The sequence below is a fragment of the Charadrius vociferus genome, unplaced genomic scaffold (genome assembly GCF_000708025.1).
Source record: "Charadrius vociferus isolate BGI_N301 unplaced genomic scaffold, ASM70802v2 scaffold105, whole genome shotgun sequence".
In the NCBI taxonomy this organism is placed as follows: domain Eukaryota; kingdom Metazoa; phylum Chordata; class Aves; order Charadriiformes; family Charadriidae; genus Charadrius; species Charadrius vociferus.
In genome coordinates, this window is record NW_009648543.1 from 2525072 (window position 1) to 2545815 (window position 20744).

General features: G+C 37.7%; 1 protein-coding gene across 1 annotated transcript in view; it reads left to right on the forward strand.

Moving 5' to 3' along the window:
- Positions 1-3550, forward strand: part of KAL1 (Kallmann syndrome 1 sequence) — a 131609-nt gene extending 128059 nt beyond the window's left edge. Inside the window, exons 17-18 of the mRNA XM_009885964.1 lie at positions 2388-2529; positions 3277-3550. Of these exons, the coding sequence (XP_009884266.1) occupies positions 2388-2529; positions 3277-3335 (201 nt within the window). The 3' untranslated portion in view covers positions 3336-3550. The remainder of the gene's footprint in view (positions 1-2387; positions 2530-3276) is intronic.
- Positions 3551-20744: the final 17194 nt, after the last annotated feature.

Genomic DNA, 20744 nt, shown 5'->3' on the forward strand with positions numbered 1-20744 from the left:
ATTTGATGTCCAAGTTGATGGATTTAAGAGAATTTTCTCTTCCCTTGAGTCACTCATCGCTCTAAGAAAAATAAAAATCACTTCCCCCTCTGCCAGTACAGTATGCACCATTGTCCGACAGACAAATAATTTAAAGTAGAACTAGATCTCCCTCTTTACTGGAAGTGTGAAAATTAACAAGGTGAATTCTTCCCCCTATTTGCTTTAAGATGGCCTTTGCTATTTCATTTCCTCCTCTGGCAGAGGTAGGTGAAGACCACTTCATTCAGACTGTGTTGCCAGGTACACCAAAGTCATCAAAGGGCTTATGCAGTTGGCCTTGATCCAAAGGCAGCTAAAAACGTTGGGAATCTTTTCTTTCACTTCAGGGAAGTGAATCAGGCAATTGTGTCTAGAGCAGAGCTGGCTGAAAATCTTTTCACAGCATTTGTTTCATCAAAGAATGCGTAAAATGTTTTGTTGGACACATCTTACATTTAACGCGCTTTCCACAAATCCAAGGCAAGGTTCTCACCATTCCGTCTTAATTCTGAGCAGACTGCCCTAAGGCTAGGTCACCCGTGTTTCAAAGCCTGTTGTTATGGAGGAGAGCAACAAATTTGGCCACGGATGCTTTAAAACTATGGAGCAAGCTACCACGCAATGTGTGGAGCTCTTTTGTTACAGCGCGGTGTGATGTGCAGCAATTCACTCAAAGCTCGACCCACAGTCCAGAGCAGAAGGATGGAGCAGATACAGCCTTGGTCTCTTCAGCAGGACACGTTGCAAGATTACCTGAAGTGGTTACTCACTCACAAACCTTTGGCTGCAAACAACTCCTTCCACACAATGATAAGCAAAGTTTCAGAACATGAGATGTTACTTTTCACTTCAGTTTCCATCTTTTTTATTAGGAGCAGGTGTATGTTTTATTCAGAATTTCTATTCCTTTTTTTAAGCTTTTGGTTCAGTTAGGTCTGAAATATATATAAAGTTTTATTTAAAACACTCCTTTGTATTGTGTTATGCTTTCATTTTTAATCTTTGTTTATCTTTGAGTCTGGAGATTCCTTTTATTTAATTATTTATCACTATGTGTATCTGTCTATTTATGGCAACTGGTTAAGAAAACTCTGGTTTGAGCTGGAACAGTATCTCCTACCTCTCAGAAAGCATGAGAATGTAGGGTATTTTACCGTGAGAATCATTGACTCATTCTCATTGGTAGCCTCTGACTGACAAAAATTTAGTATTTACATAATGGGGGCTGAAACCCACAGGTCCCAGCTGCTGGGGGAGCACCTGAATGGGCAGAGTGAGTGTATGAATGTGATGTGCGCACTCCTCTCTCTTGCCTACCTGTTCAGCATGTTATACGAGGTGGAACAGCTTCAGCAGCATCTATTCAGAGCAGCCCCATCTCAGAATATGTGCTAAGTTGGCAGTAATACTAGACGTTTCCCCCTACCTTTTTTCTTTCTCCTTTCCCCTTTACTGTCTGCTCTGGCAGTAACAGCAAATTATCAGTTGTTCCCACAGCCCACTGAGGTTCCCCCACATGGCACAGGGTGCAGTGCCAGCCGGAGGAACTTGCCCTGCAAATTCCTGGCTGGCCCAGCCTGGCTGGTGGCAGGAGGACACTGTGCCTGCACTGTCCGGCATCACTGCCCTGCTGTCCCCTTCCCAGGACTGGTCCTTTTCAGCTTAGAATAAAGTGACTCAGGACTTTTGATTTCTAAATGCTCTTTAGTCTTTAGTCAGACATATTCCCATTTGGGAGCATTTATAAACTTACTCTGAAATTATTTTTCACAGGTGTAAGTGACCACGCAAGGTATGGAGCAGTGAAAATTGGGGCCATCATGCCAAATATGGCATTAAGAACAGAAGGGCAGATTCTCATGGTGTAATTGGTACAAGTATGCCAAAATCTGTGTAGCCACACTTATTTTCACTAGCTGCAGCAGGGAGCCAGACCTATGAATTGCCATGAATTAACTTACCAATTAGTGGAATTCACAGAAAGATCCCAAATAAAAACAAGATTACATGATGAACGTATTTGTTAAAAAGAATTATTAGGGAGTTAAAAATGTTTTATTTTTTTTTTAATGATCAGCGCGTCATCCATTTTCAAGAACAGTGAGGAACAACTTGGACCTCTTACACATGAAACCATAACATTATGGTAAAAAAATATGCTCAAAGGCAATGGCAAGCAAAAAGTTCAAAACAAACCCTCTGCACAAAGTGATGCATACATTAAACCCTTTTGATAGGATTCTAAGAAAATAATTTGTGGATGCTGAGAGTGGCAGAACCTGTTTAAACCACTGTTTTGTGTGAGTAGATTAACTGCGTTTTGTTTTTAGATACTCTGAGAATTAATGTGATTGATTTATTTTTAGGATCATTATGTACTTACTGTGCCCAATCTGAGGCCATCGATGCTGTACCGCTTGGAAGTTCAAGTGCTGACAACTGGTGGGGAAGGGCCAGCTACGATAAAATCGTTCCGAACACCCGACCTGCCTCCATTTTCACCCCACAGTAAGTAGTACCCCATTTTGACATGTGGTTACGTGTTACAGAACTTCAGTCCTCCACATGTAAACAGTTAGCTCAAGCCTTAGAGGAACCTTAGAGGAACCTTAGAGGAAGTTCCTAAGTTCCTTAGAGGAACCAAGCCTATTGGTTCCAGTAGCATTCCATGGATTTAAGACACATGAAAATACTGGGGTTTTCCCCCCCATAACTGCCTATCAGCAACGGTGAAAGCAAATGCAGTCTTCCTCTCATTCAGTTTCTGTGATCTGACATTTGCCGTTCATCCCACCACAGCTCTTTGGCTTATGCCTGTAGCACTTGGGATTCAAAGATGGTCTCTCCTCCAAGTACTACCTAGGCCTGGGATTGCTGAGCTTTCAAGATCAGATTTTTCTGGGTGCATTCAGTGCGACATGGCTAGAGCCTGATCATATTTCTAAAATAGTGCAAACCTCTTAATGGCCATTTCCAGCATTTTATAAGTTTCTGAAAAGTACAACTCAATGTTGCAAAGCTCAACAAAAACCATAATGAATTAGTCCAAGATTCGTCTGCTTGAATCCTTTTGTCCTTTCGCAGTCACTGAAGCTGTCTGGACTGAACATGCACATAGTTGTCAGCACAGGCATTTCACTTACAAGCTGAAGGATTGCCAGCTGAAGGCCCTGTGAAGACTTTTTAGTACAGATAAATGATGGTGTTACATATTCAGGGTCTGATGTGTGCACATTTTCCTATTCTTTTGTTTAGGACCTCATCTGAAGCAACATCATCCGCATCACTACAAGCCACCCCCAGAGAAATACTAGACTGTTTCAGATGATTATGCAAATAACTGAGAGAAAAACTGAGCTCCCAAATGGAGGCTAGGAAAAGGCACATCTGTAGGAGCAATGAACCCGGTTTTCCAGTGGAAGTTACCATCCTGTACAATCTGTATCTACTTCTCTGTAGTTTAGCCATGCTGAATTATAGTTGCACCAAGGCCAGGATGAAACATACAGCAAGTATCATTTGAGTACCACCGCTATACAGCAAAATGAAGATTGCATCCCGCTCAACACCTGTGAGAAAATCAAAAGTGTGTTCATTATAATGTTTTTGTATTTCTATGTTTAAAATAGATTGAAAGAGTGCAGTGTATACAGCTTTTTCTCTTAGTGACTTCAATGTTAGTGTTTGCAAGATTGTCCTGTGATGTATATACTTTTGAACACTGGAGGCCATGTTCTCAACAGTGTGCTTAAGTGATCTGTTTTACTTACAGCTCTGCCTGTCACCAGTTCAAGCCCTAGTGTATTTTGCTGTCAAAGAAGATCTCCGTATGTTTGAAATAAGGACATAAGTAAAATAAATACCAGTAGCAGAAACTCTAAAATAGGCGGTATTTGATAATTGCAGTATCACCACGGAGCAGAATGATGATACGTTCCTATCAACCATCTGTTCTGAAATGGTAATGTTTTAGCATGTAGATCTTCTATTAACATGGTTAATAGCTAAAAAATATCCAGGGTAGATGTACCATTGCAAAGAAGCAAATGGCAATTAATAGAACCATTGAAAATCTATGGCAATTAATACAGTTAATTGATAGGGCCTGGAAGAATGAGTTTTAAAATCCCACTTATAATTTTTTGGTGTATAATATTTCAAGATCTAGTAATATGTTGAAAAGAAAAACCAATTTTCTAGTTAAAAAACTGAAGAGTTAACACGAACATTTTAGAAATTGAAATTCTGAGGCACATTTATTATTCAAGTAGCCGTAGAGCTACTTTTTGGCTTGGCTTTTGATGCATGTATCTCTTTTCCCCGTGGATCTTTTGAACAGAAGGATGGATGTATTGGCTCCGTGCTATTCTGCTTACAGAAAGAATTATGTGACAATATTCTGGCATCTGGAAAACATTGGCTTATAGTTTATTTGAATGCATTTTTCAAATTTAGACAGAAGGGTGCCCTTTTTAACCATAAGGGAATTCATATTGCCTTATTGTGCAATATAAACTGTCTAGAGTAATTTGCCACACAGAGAGACATCCTTCGATAGTAAACAGAAACTGCTTGGATTTATTACTGAGAGGGTGGAAAGTATCTGCCAATAAACGTCCGTACAAATACTCATAATCAGCTTCTCATGTTCAAGATGTTCAAAGTGATCCTGCATTCTTTGGCACGGTTTCCATTGCTCCCTGAACCATCATATGATGAGGCTAATGGAGTTCAAGTGCTTAGTAGTCAAACTTGACAAGGTGGCCACTTTTTCTACCAGCAGATGCTACAGACTCACCTGTACTTCATATTTGCCTGAGATACTCAGTGTTAGGAGCTCAGGCGTTACTGGTAAATATATTTTCCTGCTCTTGATGACAAACTGTTTTGCGGAAAGCAACTATGGAGAAAAGAAATACATACCTGAAACTGATGATCAGAGTTATGTTTATCATAGTAGAGCATTCACAAAATATTCAAATACAGTTTGTCTATACTGAAGTTTCTAGTTTTGTGTTTCATCTGGGTTGATACCACAGGGGGTGAAGGAAATGGAATTAATTTCTGATCACTTGCTCATTCCAGTTTTCCTACATTTCTACCTTCGGTTTTAAAGGGCTCTTTTTTGCCATTCTCTTTCTACTTTACTTGTTGTCTTTTTTGATATGTGCTCAGTAACCAAGATCTTTTCCAGAAAATTTCTATTGCTACATGGTTTGGGCCTTTAACAGTAGTTTTAAAAATTTTAAAGGCTATGGCGCTTTTAATTCCTTCCTCTATCCTTCTGTCATCTCCCCTTTTCCAAAATACATTAGCAAATAAACAGATGAATTCTTCTTCATAAAATCTGTAGTTTAAAGTTTTATTTTCAGTTTTGGTAGAAGGCCAGAGTCTCAGAGACTTTTGTCAGGATGGAAGCCTTTTGTGTGTACAAATTTTTACCAAGAAAACACAATTTGAATCAGAAAGGTGTACAGCACTGCTTCGGTATTTAGATTGCACAGGGCATCGATAAGGGTAGAAGTGATCTCCGTCGTGTTTGCTGAGAGCAGGAGTCAGCGGGATCGGGGAAAGTAATTACCTCAGGCTTCTCTGAAAACTTCTGTCCAAACCCTTCAATCACAGTCTATTCTAGTTATGCGGGAGCAAATCTGTAGTGACTTGATTAATGTTAATGAAATTATGTTTCATTCATAGTGACATGGTAAAGCATAGAACATGGATGTCGTTCTTTATTACAGTGATGCCAAATCTGGCTTGGAGATAAACTGGAAGTTAGCAGCCTGAATGATCATAGCCTTAGCCTTGGTTCCTGAGGGGAAGCCTCATTCTTCTGAAATGAGTCAAAATAGATACCATTTGCTGATGCCAGTCTCTTTGAAACGTTCAACTTTTAAAAGTAACAATGTACTTTTGAAGAACATGTAGGAGTTTTCCCTTTTAAAGTAGATTCTGGAAATAAAAATTTAAAAAAAGTGGATAAAGTAGAATTGTACTGAACAAGTGTATTATGTGGAGTTCATTAAGATGTAAATTATTTTTTTTCCTTCTACAAATCACCTTATCAACTTATCTTTCAAGTCACCCTCCAAACCAAAAATGAAAAATACATGGTCAACAAAGCTCGTACACGGATGTTAAATTCCCTACTATGAGTATTCCTGATTATTCTTTGAATTTAGCAGTACAGATTTGAAGTTGTTAGTGCCTAATTCATAAAGCCTTGTTTGCTGAGTTGTACAGGGTATTGCCCTAATTTACTAGCATAAGCCACATTAAGCATTTAATTCATCAATAGAGTTGTAATTCATTACTTGGTTCACCAGTTAAAGTTTTATTTTCTGTAATGATGATGTGTAATACAGAGGTAATATAGGTATTGGGATTTTTTTAGATACTCTGCACCTTTACACTAATGTATTATTTGCTATGTACGATTCTGATGGTTTTGTCAGTTGACTTCAAGAAGCATTTTGTTTATCTTTATTTCTTAAAGGAGAATTGTAAAATTATGCCATTTTTGCCAACTGCTTTGTTAAATGGATTTTTTTTCTGTTCATCAGTGATTTTTGTTTAAGAAGAGTATGGTTTATTCTTGTTATATCTTTTTTTGACCATTTTTGAGTTTTTTATAAAGCAGGAAAAGTTCAAATAAGACAGAGCTTGTGATGTACTACTATGTGTATCAACTTGAATACTCATTAAGAAAATAGCACATAGACAATAAATAAGAGGTCTGATTTCTGAAATGCTGTACATCCTCAACTTAGTGGCTTCAGAAAGAGCTGAGGATATGGTGTCACAATGCTAACATTGACATTAATGTTTGGCATGATCACACACAAAATCAAAGATACATTCATTGCTAATGTGAATACGATTTTTACCATTGGCATTAGCAGAACTGTACAGAAACCCAAATATCGGGTCAATTTGTTCCACAATACTTTCATCTCCATGCTCCCAACAGGAGTCAGGGAGTTTCAGATAAGCAAGCCCTGATTCAGGAAGGTATGCAGAAGAGGAAACTTCCATATGCTCAAAAGAAATCAATGGGATGGAAGTAAACATTTGCAGCTAAGAGTGAGCTTTAGTGATGTCTCAAATAAAGAATGGATGTCAAAATTTTCTTGAATACTGTCTTAAATCAGGGCCTTAGAGAACGAAGTATGGGACCCAGACAGTTCTAAATTCTGTGTACAACACCATAAAAAAAATATTTTTGTCTTGTGTATATGTAAATGTAGTTGTGATATTGACTTATTTATTAATTCATTTTCTTATACCATGTGCCAAGTATATTCCTACCCTTTTGATCAGTACCTGTGAACATCAATTACTAAAAATAATGTTATGCAAACTTGTGCATTGTAACCAGGAATATGATGCTAATAAGCTGTTGCATGTAGTTTTAAATAATTAAGAAAACCCTTTATTTAAAAAATGTAAATGAATACCTGCAGATGTTGATGATTATATATGGTTTTGCATGCCAAAACTCATTGTTCAGTTGTGGGCATGAAATGTAACGACTGTATTACCTCTACTGAATATATTAGTAAGTTACAATTTACAAAGTAATTAACAGAGCTCTATATGTAAAATTTTTCCTTTTTACTTAATTATATTGTAGTAGAGGTAACAGAACTGCTTCTCTGTTACCCAAATTGGCTGTAGAAATTATGTTCCTATAACACTCATTTAAAGTCAATATTTATTTATGTATGTAATACAAAAAGATTGGTCTTATGTGTCTGTCCTGTTATCTAGAGAAAAAAAATACACTTCTTGTAAAAAATAATTTGTAAAAAAATGTAAATGTAAATAGAGTTTGATTTCTTTTACGCATTATTTTCATGTTTAGAATTTGTACATACTGTTTAGGAAATAAACTATCCTACATTGACATCTTGCTACATTATCTCCTCCATACAGAATTTATAACTTTGTTTTTCTTAAGTTGAAGACATAGAGTCATCTAAGAAAAATCAGTGTCATACCAAGTACCTTTGCTACATATATGTTTCATTGCATATAAAGTCATACCATTTTATCCTCTGTTTACTACAGCATTTTGGGTTTTTTTAGAATGATCAAAATAATCTAAAAATAAATGTAGATATCATTTCAGTCTTTTACATTGAAAGCAATCCTTGAAGTAAAAAACTGGGCTCAAGAACTTGCCGTCCCTTTCTCTGTTTTAATGGAACAGTTCACAGTGAAGATTTGTTCACCATTTATAATACTAACAAAATAATTAAAATGTTGCTGGACCTATTTCAGTGGCCTGATCCTGCAAGTCAAGATTTTCATGACTGAAAATCATGGTGAAATCTATGTATACACCAGATTTGGAGTATTTTCTATTTTAAAGTGCAGTATCCCATGATTTAAATTCTATATTTTTAATAAATATGAATATCTGTCTCAGTACAAACATTTAACTGTTTCAAGTTGTCATACTTGTACTACCATCCTCAGATGCAATAGCTATAATCTGGGGATGCACCTTTGACTCAGTCTTGACTTACCTAATAAACATTTAGATTTTGTTAACTTGAACATAAACTCCAAAATTTCCTGGTATTGCTTTCTCATGAGAATAACTGCGTAAATTTTTGGGTTTGGTTTTCTTTTTACGTAACTGAATAATGTTTAGAAAAACCCATATAGTTAAAGTTCTCTGCAATAATGTTTAGAAAAACCCATATAGTTAAAGTTCTCTGCAAGTTGGACTATTTCAATGATCTTTGGCATAATAGTTCAGTAAATCCAGACAAGAATGTTGTATCACTGTGGATAGGTAAGTTGACATAATAAATAGTTGCTGTAATGCAAAATAGCTATTCATTTTTTCCTTTCATAATAAATAAATGTTTCCTTCAACATTGAATTAAAAGAGACAATGACTGGATGATGTGAATCACGTGAAATAAAGAAAATTTGCTGTGTATTGGTCATTTTGGGTTTGGGTTTTGCGGCTTGGCCTTTGTGCATCTAAATGTAGAATGCACTCAAAAGATTCCATTTCATAAAAAATGTAATACAACGAAATCTCTCTACAGTGCAAAAAAAAATGTCCCTCTATACTTGTGTTTTCTTATTACAGGTGTTGCATTGTCATCGTCTGGATGTATGCCAGCAGCCCTGAGGAAGGCCTGGAGCCAAAACACTGGCTGTTCGCCCGTCGGTGGCAATGCAGCACCTATAAGGGGAAAGAAATCAGCGGGGAGAACACTGAGAAGGTAAGCTTTGAAATAGAGCCAATGGGCACGACTCCTGCCGATTTGAAGGGGATGCGGTTCGGCAGAAGCGAATTGCTCTGTCCCCCTTCGCATTGTGCTTAATCGCCTTCCTGCCTCTACTCAGGGTGCTGGCAGGAGCACAGATTAATATTTAATACGTGCCTTGCTATAAGCATTTACTGAGAGTGCCGTGTGGCTCAGAAACTAAAGAATTTATGAATGCTTGCTGTACCCAGTTCCTCACCTGTGATGGTGATTTATTCATGTTAATAATAAACTACATTCGGGAGGTCTGTTTCTTCTCACAGGAAGATCAACTCTGGAAATGGTGATTTGCCGGTTTTCAGGAGAGTTAGGCAAATATGCTACACACAAATATCTCTTTATATTTGTTTGCAAATATATTTGTACACCAAATCAAGCTTGATTGCCTTTTTCGCAAGCTGTCCAGTAAGATGTATGTGCAATAGGTTCAAAATTATCAATGCTTAAAAGCAACTCTGGGTTTGCTGATTAGTACTGATTAGCCAACATATTTTTCCTATTTTTACAGTTTTCTTCAGAAAACGTTGCCTGATTTAAATGGTACAGACTGTGTAGTTATTAGTAGATGCAGAGTGATAGGCTGTAATTTCCACCCTGTCTTTTTATCTAAATGAAAGGTAGAGGAGGCAGATTGGGGACAGAAGAGCATAACTGGCACAAAAAGAAGCTAATCATCTCATGTATTTATTTCTTTGCAGACATCCAATTTCCAGTATTTGTAGTTATCTGCAAACACGGAAAATAATCTCTTAAATTTCTTTTCTGAGGTGTACTGCAATACTTGCTTGAAATTTAAATATTTCAGACTTTCAGTGAACATACCTGCAAGCTAAAATCAATTAGACCGTAACTCATGAAACAGGTATATACAAGAAAAAAATAAGCTGGGGGATGTTAATGGTTCTCTCCGAGCACTTAGGGACAACTGTTCTTTTTGCTTGGTGTTTATTGAATCATGCCGAAGACAAAGAAGATCCATATGCGTTTTTCTTGCTTTGAGTGAAATACCTCTTATCACAAAGGATCCCATTTACCTGGCTAAAGGTACTTCATGAATGTCTGGGTTACCAGGGGTAAACAGTAGCTTAAAACTGTAATGATGCACTAGTGAATGAGCCCTGTATTTTTACATTTTTCTGAAGATTGTATTAATTTGTCTCATCTTTTTGCCTGAACTTCAATTTTTTGTTTTGTTTTATAATTATAATGGATCACTGTTCATTGCTTTTGTTGTATGTTCAGTGTGAGAACTTGTCTCATTTATAAATCTTAGTCATACATGACACGCTCAAAGCATGTTTCTCTTCACTGCTCATTGCCATAAAGATTTATGTTTATGATACCTTTCCAACAAAAAATAAAACCATTAAGAAAATATATATACACTTGTGTATTTAGAGCCGATTTCAATAAAAGGCTCTTTGTCAACAAGGTAATATTAGTTTTTAGATATAAAGTATACGTGCAGCTGTATCTCATTTAAATTATTATGTGCATAATATAGTTTTGGAGAATAGGAAACCTTACTGTCTTTTTAAATAACAGCCATGCTTGCCACAGGAAATTGTAGCAAGCACACAGAAGCATATTACACTGATAGTTATCACTCATATTTGCAGCTTGAGAAATGCTGTTAAGTCAATAAATTATGTTCAGGTTAGCTAAATACATCACTGTGAGCAAAACTGATCCCAATTCATCTACCAAACGGGACATGTGGATGAATACCAGAAGCCTGGAGAGAGATGTAGCAGGAACAGTATAAACTTCTGTACCTGAATAATATCAAGAAGCACAAAGCTGACACAGCTTGAATTATTTTTATAAGTTTTTTTTCCCAATCACTGAGAATATTCAAAACTTTAATAAAATCCTAAGATGATCCCACATTTATTTTGTAGGCAATTTTGTAATTTTTGTAAGTAACTTTATAAAATATGTGGAACTAATAACAAGAAATTAATCCTTCTATTTCATTAAATTTTGTTTAAAAAAATAATATTTACCTAACATCGTTGGCAGAATCACTCAGCAGAAAACTTGCATAGAGCAGTGTAATTTGGTTGAGTGAATAGTTCGGTTTGGGATTCCTTTCCTGAAATGCAACTTTTGACTGAAAAAAATTTCCTATTTCTAAAAATTAAGTATACAGTTATTGGGAAACTATGAGTTGAATAATGTTGTCAGTGTTTTCGGTAGCTGTTGTCAGACTTTATCTAGGAAACATGTTCTCTTATCTCAGCTAACCTCAAAATCTCTTGAACAGTTTATTGCATGCTATCATTCATAGATGATAGGTTGCTCAGGGCTTTGCCCTTTCATGTTTTGGAGATAATCAAGGATGGGGATTCCACATCCTCTCTTACTAATTGCTTGTGAAACAACAGTAAGGCAAATAGTGACATCTTAAGTATCAAGGAAATTGCATGGGAAAAACCACATGGCATAAATAATTTCAATTGCATGATGGGCCTGTCAAATTACAAAGAAATTGAAAAATATTCTTTTGAAGCACATGCTTATAGGTTCTTTTATTCTTGGTAGGTTTGTGATGAAACCTTTCGTGCACTGGCCCTGGGAATTCAAAGCTAGCAGGAAATGAAACCTGCAGCTTCTCAATATATTCTTATTTTTGTCAGACATTACTTACCTCTCAAGCCTTGAGAAATGGGAAGCTGAACAGCCATATTTTTAGAGAATTTATACTGGTTGCTTAGATGGCAAAACTGAATGAATTAGGTCTCACGTGATAGTTTACCATATTAACATTCAACAAATTATTAAATATTAAATTGACAAAGGCAATGGCCCATTTGTGTTCCCTTTTTTGTATGACATGTGTTGTTGGTTTGGGGAGCTACAGCTACCAAAATGATCATTCCTTTTCGGTCTGGTAACACGTTACTCTTAGCGGGGTATGAGCTTCAGAGGAGACCATCAAGAGCTCTGGAGAGCTGAGCAGGTCAGGTTGCTGTGGCTGTGGCAGAGCGTGCCTGGCACCCAGCTGGCTCTGCTGTTGCCACAGATGTTGAAACCCCCATGCTTGGGGATGTCAGAGGGAGAGGGGACAGCTGTCTGGGAGTGGAAAGAAAGGAGGGCCTTCAGTGAAAACGCTGTGGAAAGGCCTCTTGTCCCAGTGCAGAGTGAAGAAAGATTCAGCACAAAGGTGGCCACTGGCCTAAGCTGGGAGAGAAGTGTAACTGGTTGCAGAGAATAGCCTCAACAAAAGAAGGACCAAACATGGCACAGGGAACCATGCTGGTCAGGGGGAGGTGCCCCTGCTGTTGAAGCAGAATGCTCGTGAGCTCCTGTGTCCACAGCAAGGGAAGAGAGGAGCACCTCCCACCTTCCTTTCTGAGGGACTGGGTGAGGGTGGGGAGGATGGACAAGATGCAGAGAAGACCGGCACAAGGGCCATCGTGCTGGAACCCACACAGACCTACTTCCATTGAACTTCAGTTTGCAGAAGACTCATAGAAATACCTCAATTTGCTGTTAGCCCAGACATCTGCAGATGCAGAGCTGAAACTCTGGGACCTCAGTGCAAAGCCTCGCCATGGCTGGGGTACTAACTGGGACTGACACTGCCTGCTGCCCTGACAGGGTTTTGTGTCTGCTGCTGGCACTGCGTAGGGAGCCCAGCTCCTCCAACATGGAGAGTATTCGACCAAAACTTTGATTTGTGGAATTTGGACCTCTGTGGGAACACACCTGTGGGCTCCACTACCTTTCACTGATTCGACACTGTGGTGATGTATTGCTGTCCCTGCTCTTCCTTTTTTCCCATGGGTTGCCATGCGCTCATGGAAAGTCTCAATGACCTGTCCTAAGCAAGTCTTCCCCTGTACATGGTCCATGATCGCATCCATGGGTTTGTGGTCTACCCCATCTCAGATGGTCACCCAGATATCACCTAGTGTCAGAGGGATAGCTGTGTGAGTTTCATCACTGTCAAACAGTATTGCTGAAAGGAGAGGAACTGTGTTGGAACTTAAGAAAAGCTGAGTAAATGGAGGCCCTGTGAGCTAGAAAGGGTAAAGTCTGGCACTACGTGCAGAAAGGCTGTGGATCTTGAGCTGGGTAGCGGAAGGGAGCCTCCAAGGAGGAAACCACAAGCAGGTTTCCTCTTGTGTTGTTTCAGCAGTAACTGCAAATGATTGAGCTCTACTTTCATGCACCATGAGAACACCTACAGTAATGAGGTCCTGAGCTGCCAAAAGCAGGAACTGCACTGGGTGTCAGTCAAAAGAAAAGAATGTTCCTCCTAAAGGCAGAGTTTGAGCCCCCCAGGAGGTTCATCACACATCACGGTTGAAATCCAGAGCCTCACGTGCTCAGTCCTTCTGGCAAGGCATTAGGTCTCAGGCAAAAGTTTTTCTCTCCCTGTAGAAGTCCTGGTACAGACAGAATAGTGAGAGTCAAACATTAAAAATAAGAGGCAATTTGCATACAAGAGAAGACAGGCAATGAAGAGACCTAGAGACTTTATGTTAAAGTCAACTCCTCAACTGTCCTAACTGTGGGGAAACTGTGATGCAAGGAAAGCATTTCTGCAAAACCATGTTTCCAGTTTTGCCTAATGAACCAGTTAGCTTCAGATGAAAAAAAAGGGGTGCTGCTCCAGTTTTTAGCAACTTCTAGTGAGGCTTTAGCAACAGTTACTTTGAGATATTCTGAAGCTTAAACTTCTAAAATCAATAGGTTTCTTTTATATCCAAAAGACAAGTCTAAATGTATGACTTGCTGCATTACAATTGAAAGAAAACCATTTCCAAACATTGTGAAGCATATGTTACAATCATCTTGGATGTGGAAATGTTGAAATACTTATAGATCAAATAAATGTTTCTCTTCCTCCTTATATAGTTCATGATGACTCAGAAACAAGAAAAAGGGTCATCCTTTAAAGGAACGCACAGCCACAGAGAAGAAAATAAAACTTAAGGGATTTCTTAAGGGCTTGTGAAAGAGAGGGTAAAGATCAGCAAGTACAGCCCACCAGAGATTTGGTGCCAGAAAGAAAAGCAGGCCAGATGTGAATACTGGTCTCCCTGCACATCTCTTTGCTGTGCATCTTGGCTGCCCGGTGGCTTCAGGCACAGTTAGTCTGCCAGCAAATTCAACAGCCGTGCCACTGCCATGGAGCCAGTGCACTGTAAAGAACAACAAAGCAAGCTTCTGGTCTCTGGCAGGCTGTTGTCATTATCCTGGTAAGCTTTCCCATGGTAGGAGGACACTTAGCCTTGCCTTAAATGAATGCATTCATAGCTTGAAAAAAGATATTTTGATAAGCCACTGTGGGAAGAAACCCATCCAAAAAAAGGCCTTAGAGGGGAACAAGAAAGATTTTAATGAGGTGAAGAGTGAGAAAAATATTAATAAATATGGTTTTAAAAAATCCTTATTTTTCTCTTAAGTATCACCTAGACATTCTTAGAAATGCTAGAAAAATTTAAAAGAATTAACTGACTAAATCAGTCAGAAGTTATCGGAGAGAACATTTCTGCAAATTCTATAGCATCAAAACGTGAAATATGTTCCTATTGTGTCATGGGAATCAAAAAAAGCCTGTGCGATACTGGGAGGCCTTTAGATGCAGCATTTCTTCGAGGCTGGACATCTTGGAATACTGCCTTTAGTTATTAACATCATACTACTCTTAACACGTTAATTTCACTAAAAAATGTATGCATGGCTTAGCTAAGTGATGAGTAGCATCAGCACTGTCAGGACACACCACGCTGTCAGTTTAACAATGACTGCTACTTTGTTTTTTGCCATGTTCTTTAGTCTTCCTGCCACTTGAGCAGCAAGAATGGCAAAAATGCGTAAGAAAAAGGCATGAAATATGGTCTCTTGTTTCACTACATTCTACACCGGTTGCTGTTATTGCCAAATTTGGGCCAAGCTTCTTCCAGTTCTTTTTAATCTCCTTCTCAATGACTGTAATTTAGTTAGGCATTTTAGTGTTTGGAAGCCCATTAATGCTAAGTTTGTCGAATGCACACGCCTTCCCTGTGTTGCTAAGGTAGACTTTGCACTAAACAAAGCAACTTATACGTCCCCAGGGCTGTTGAGCGCTATCCGCAACCGCTCCATCTGGTTCCAGGGATCATCTCTTGCAAAGTCTCTTTACGAATCCCAGTCACCTCTGCCCTTAAATCCATTTTAAATTTAATAGTAGTACTGCCGGATTTGAGATTAGCAAACGCAACCTGCTCATCATTGTTGACTTTGAAAACAGATCGTAGGTTATGTGAAGCACTTACTCTTGATTAGGTAATTTCTCTAATTCTTTCTTTTTGACAGACAATCCTTCTGACTTTTCCTTTGCACATCCTGGATGTACTTCTGTTGGCTGAGCCTCTCTCCTCTCTGCTGCATTCTGCCTTGTCTCCAACAGTCAGAATTTTGCCACGGGAAATCCACTCTTCTAAATAGCATTTTTATGGGCTTCCTTGTTTCTCTAGGGATTTTGCCTTTGCTTGTTCTTGACCACTGTCCCTCTACTTTTTCATTGGATGTCTTGAATTTTGCCTGACTTGGACAGTGATGCTTCTCCATCACTTATTTAAGAGGAAATTCAATTATTAGCTGCATGATGTTTTTTAAAAATCCAATTACTAAACAGTTTGATATGTGTTCCCTAGTCTCAAAATTGCACTTCTTGTTTGTATGTCACCTTTACAAAGTCTTTATCTTCTCTTGATCACTGACTACTTTGTGGAAAAAGGCTTGTCTGTTTGGGCATAATATATATTTTAGGTTGCTTACTTTTTTTTAAAGAATAACATCACCATTACTTTTTATAGAGATGATCTAGCAATATCATCACATTCCTCATTGCATATGTTATGAGACGTTTTGTGTTTCACAGATTTGTGTGAAGTTTCCTTTTTCCAATATTTAGTGTCTTGTTCTTTCCTCCCAGGTGATTCCATAAGTGAGTTATGAGAAGTCTTTTAAAAGGCTTGATTGAAGCTGATTGTCTTTCTTATTTAGTCTTCAAAATGAATCTATTTCTCCCACAAAGGATCTAAAAATGACCAAAAAAAAGTAAATGTTTATAATGATAAGCATTTTTTTCCACAATGGATCATTATTTGCACCACAAAATGTTTATACTTTTGGCTTCATTTCAGAGATTTTCCCTAAAATTTTCTTATCCCCACCTGCTCACTTATAAATTTCAAGAAAGAGAAGGATGCATCCTCTCAGCAGCTAATCATTATGTCACAAAAAGGATGATTTGATATTATATTAGGTGCCCTTTAAAATGTTTCAGAAGCATGACTTTGTCTATAGCACTGCACTCTATGTGTACAGATTCATTCCACTGTAAACTTATGCTGTTTACAAAAGCATTTTTCAGGAAGTATTTCAAGAATGCAGTCAGAGGTTTAGCTAAGGCAAAAGCTTATTACTAAAGACATTCACCTTCTCTTCAACCACTTAACCCTAAGGATGGATGAGTTTGTATTCTTTTATTCTACTGTACTTTTTCTTGTGGTTGGCAAAATGATCCCTGGAATTACCAAACCTGTATATGCTTGAAAAATCACAGGCTTCTCTAAAGACAAAAAATATCTGGTTTTATTTTGTTTCATTTTAATTCATGTTCTGTTTTCTTGCCAGTCAACACTTATGTTTTTGAGCTTTTCTCTGTAAATAGAAAAGTTATAATTTTACCAAAGTGACAGTAACGGAGGGGGAGAGATTGGCAAAGAAGAATGTGAAATTCTCATGAAGTTAGGAATTTAAAGGATTAGGTTGCATGAAAAACACCAAGTAACACCACTTTTGTGAGAAGATTATAAGATTTGTCAATGACAGTGGTGATGAGTGTGACAGTGGGACCCATCTGTTGACAAGACTTGACGGTCTGGGAGGCATGCTGCCTCTGAGCATCCCAAGTCCTTGGTGTTACTGAAATGTTGCCAAGGTTCCTCCAACCCTCTGAACACTATCCCATGCTTATGTTCCATGTGGATGTTAATAACACTACTGGGAATGAGTTTACACAGATTAAAAGCTACTGTAAGGCTCTGGGAATCGGGAGGTGAAGGGGTCAGGAGCTCAGGTGGCTTTTTTGTCAATTCTGCTGATCAAAGGTCAAGGCTTAGGGACAGATGGGACACAGAGATAAATATGTGAGAGCAGATGGTGCTGCCAGCAGAACATCAGCTGCCTTGACCATGGAATAGTGTTCCATAAACCCTATGGCACAAGCATGAACTGCACCTCTCTCATACCAATAGAGTGATTTATTGAGACAGGTTCACAAAACCCACCACATCAGTATGAACTCTTCAGCCCTTAACAAAAGTCTAAATATTGGCAAGAAAAGAAGTATTTACCATAAGGTCAGAGGAGAGACAAAAAGAAGAATGGTGGGTTGGTCCACGAAATGTATTAGATAATGTAAGGATTAAGTACGAAGAACTGGAGGCTTTATTACATGGCCAACATTTTGCTGTAAATGACATTTTTTTTGATTAAAATCTTGTCAGATAATTCACATGTGTCACAGCGTTGATATTGAAGGGTATAGCTTGCTCAGGAATGGCAAGCAGGAGACTAATGAAGAAGGCGAGAAAATATCCTTAAATGTGCTTAAATCTGCTCTGAGATCCAAGATGACAGAAGCATACATTTCCTGCAGGTGATAAGAGCCCTCTTAATACTGCTTGGAATTAAAGGAGGAAGAAGATGGACACTGTCATGGTGATGGTCCTGGAGATGAAAATCAGACTAATTCAAGCATAGGACTTCATCGTAATATCATAATAACTTGGTAGTCACTGGTCCATACTCAAGCGTAATCTATGGAAAAGAATGCAGTAAGATATGGAGGTAGGATCTCACCTGACTAAGGTGTCCTGGTTTGAGACTTCTACAGAGAGGACATCTGTATCTATGCCGGTTACTCTCTAGTCAATAGAGGCACTTAAAAGGTGCTGAGATCTGAGTAACTGTGCATTAAAAATGTCTATTCTTTTTACATTATCAAAAAGAACTTTGAATGTATACCTAAGATACGGAAGTCTATGCAGAAGATACTTAAAGTAGGATGATATGAATTTCGTCCAGACAGTCCAACAAGTTTTTGGAACATGGTGGTGTTACCACCTAATAGACTTAAAAGGAAAAATCCTGCAGAGGACTATTTTATAAAAAAGCTGGAGCCTGATAGAGAAACCATGCCAAGCTGCACCTGCAACTTGACTAAATTGCAAGGCATTGATGTCATATACCAGAAAGCATACTGCCTGTGGGCAGGTCAGTAAAGATGGACATGGGAACAGAAATAAATAAGCAAAATTATAAACAAAATTCATCTAACAACGGATGGAAAAAAATAACAAGGCCCATCTGTGAAAACTTAGAAGATAATATAGGCAATAAGTGGCCAACAAGAATTTCTAAAGACCAAATTATAACAGTAGCGTAATTTCTTCATGTAACATCGCAACAAGCCTTCAAGATAGAAAAGAGCATTTCTGCATGTCTTAATTTTAGCAGAGCTTTTGGCTTTGTCTTCTGCTCTTAGAATCAAATTTGAAAAATGTTATTCAGATGTAAGTATTACAGTATATGCAAAATTTGTTTAAAAAAAATGTTTAAAGAGTAATTACTAACGGTACATATAAATTTTGAAGAATGTATCCACTAATGTGCTACGGGCACTCTTGCTCCAGGATTATGTACTGTTTTCATTGACATTTTGGAGGATGAAATAGGGAGTTCTTATTACATTTGCAGACTTGGTAATGGAAGTATATCTTAAAGATCAGAATTTTAAGTGATCTCACATTAATGGTATGGTCTATTTTAAAACGCTAACTATAGTAGAAATAAGCAAAAAGTACTTTGCTAGAGCCAGAATAATCTGCCGCACACTGGTTGCAAAACAATTAGCTAAGTAATCATTTAATAGACAAGAATTCATGGGTTAAAGAAAAATTGTCCACAAGCCAACAATATTGTGTTGTTGCAAAAGAAAATAAGGCAAACTATACTGATTTATTGAGACAGGAATGTGACATTCAACATTAAAATAATTTTTCCTTCTACTTGGCATTACTATGGCTCCTGCGGGAGTATTCCTCCAAGAATGAACCCCATTTTAAGAAAGACTCTGGGAAAATTTCAGAACAAAGGGAATGATCAGAGTTCAGAAAACACAGTCTATAGTAAAACAATGGAGGACTTCTAGACTGTGGTAATTTAGAGAATAGAAAGAGTAAAGAAGTGTTAATTTACCTCCAACTATGTAGAAATGTGCTGCAGTGAGAAGCAGGATGATGAATGTCTAATCGACTCAAATTTAAGTATTTGGAAAATATTTTGTATTAGTGGGGACAACAAAGTAATTGAGGACCTTGCCTGAAGAGGTTTTATGTGGTTTCCAGGGTTTAAGTGCCATCAAAATAAACTTCTGTCCTAAGAACAATTCAATTTACTTTCAGGCACGTGGATATTTAAAGGTCTCAGACAGCTTTGAATATGTGAGGACCAGGCTCCTATTCCGCTCCTGAAGGAGAAAGCTTGTCCTCATGAGGGCTGGATATCTGGGCAGGTGCAGCACAAGAGGAGTGGCCAGTGAGAAAATCCCCAAGAAATACCAGCACGTACTCTGAGCTTAAGGGTGCATGTTTCTGCTGGTTATACTGGTAGAAGAATGAGACCCCAAAGAAAACTCTCTTTCCTCCCAGCTAGTTGCTGAAGTGGTGATGGCAGAATTCATGTTGAGGAACAGGGATGTGGACAGTCTTCCATCTTATATACAATGACCCATAACACCATCATGCACAAAACTTTTAAAAAAATAAAAAATCCTAGATTTTTTTCAGAAGTTTATTAGATTTTCAAAAGTTTTTACTTATATGTGGTAGCCTTTGAAAGTTATAAGTTACTTTATTTAATTTCCTTTTAATTGTTTAAAGTTTAGGGAGAGTTGTGATCATCTTTTTTTTTTTTATTTGAAGAAAGTATGTCATACTAACACTTCATAAAATCCTTCAAAACATTAAATGTCTTTAAAACATTAAATGAAAGAGGAAAATTTACATAAGAAAAAAGACAAAGTTGTCACAAGTTTCAGCAAAAGGCAATTCAAATTTCACATCTTTCTATGTTGTTATAGCCTACAAAATAATGGATCCTTCTGATATAAAAGTAATTCTTTCTCAGTAGAAGTCTGTTAAGACATTCCATGGCATGTACAGTAATTATAGAATTATTAGCTGATGCAATATTTGGTTTAAACCAATTGCTGTAAAAAACTACTACCATATAGTTATCATTTGATTTTAACTTAGTAGGCCTACACCAGTCTATGTTATAGTACAGGACTAGGATAATTATTATTAATATAACCTATAACCTATAACCTATAACCTATAACCTATAACCTATAATATATAATATATA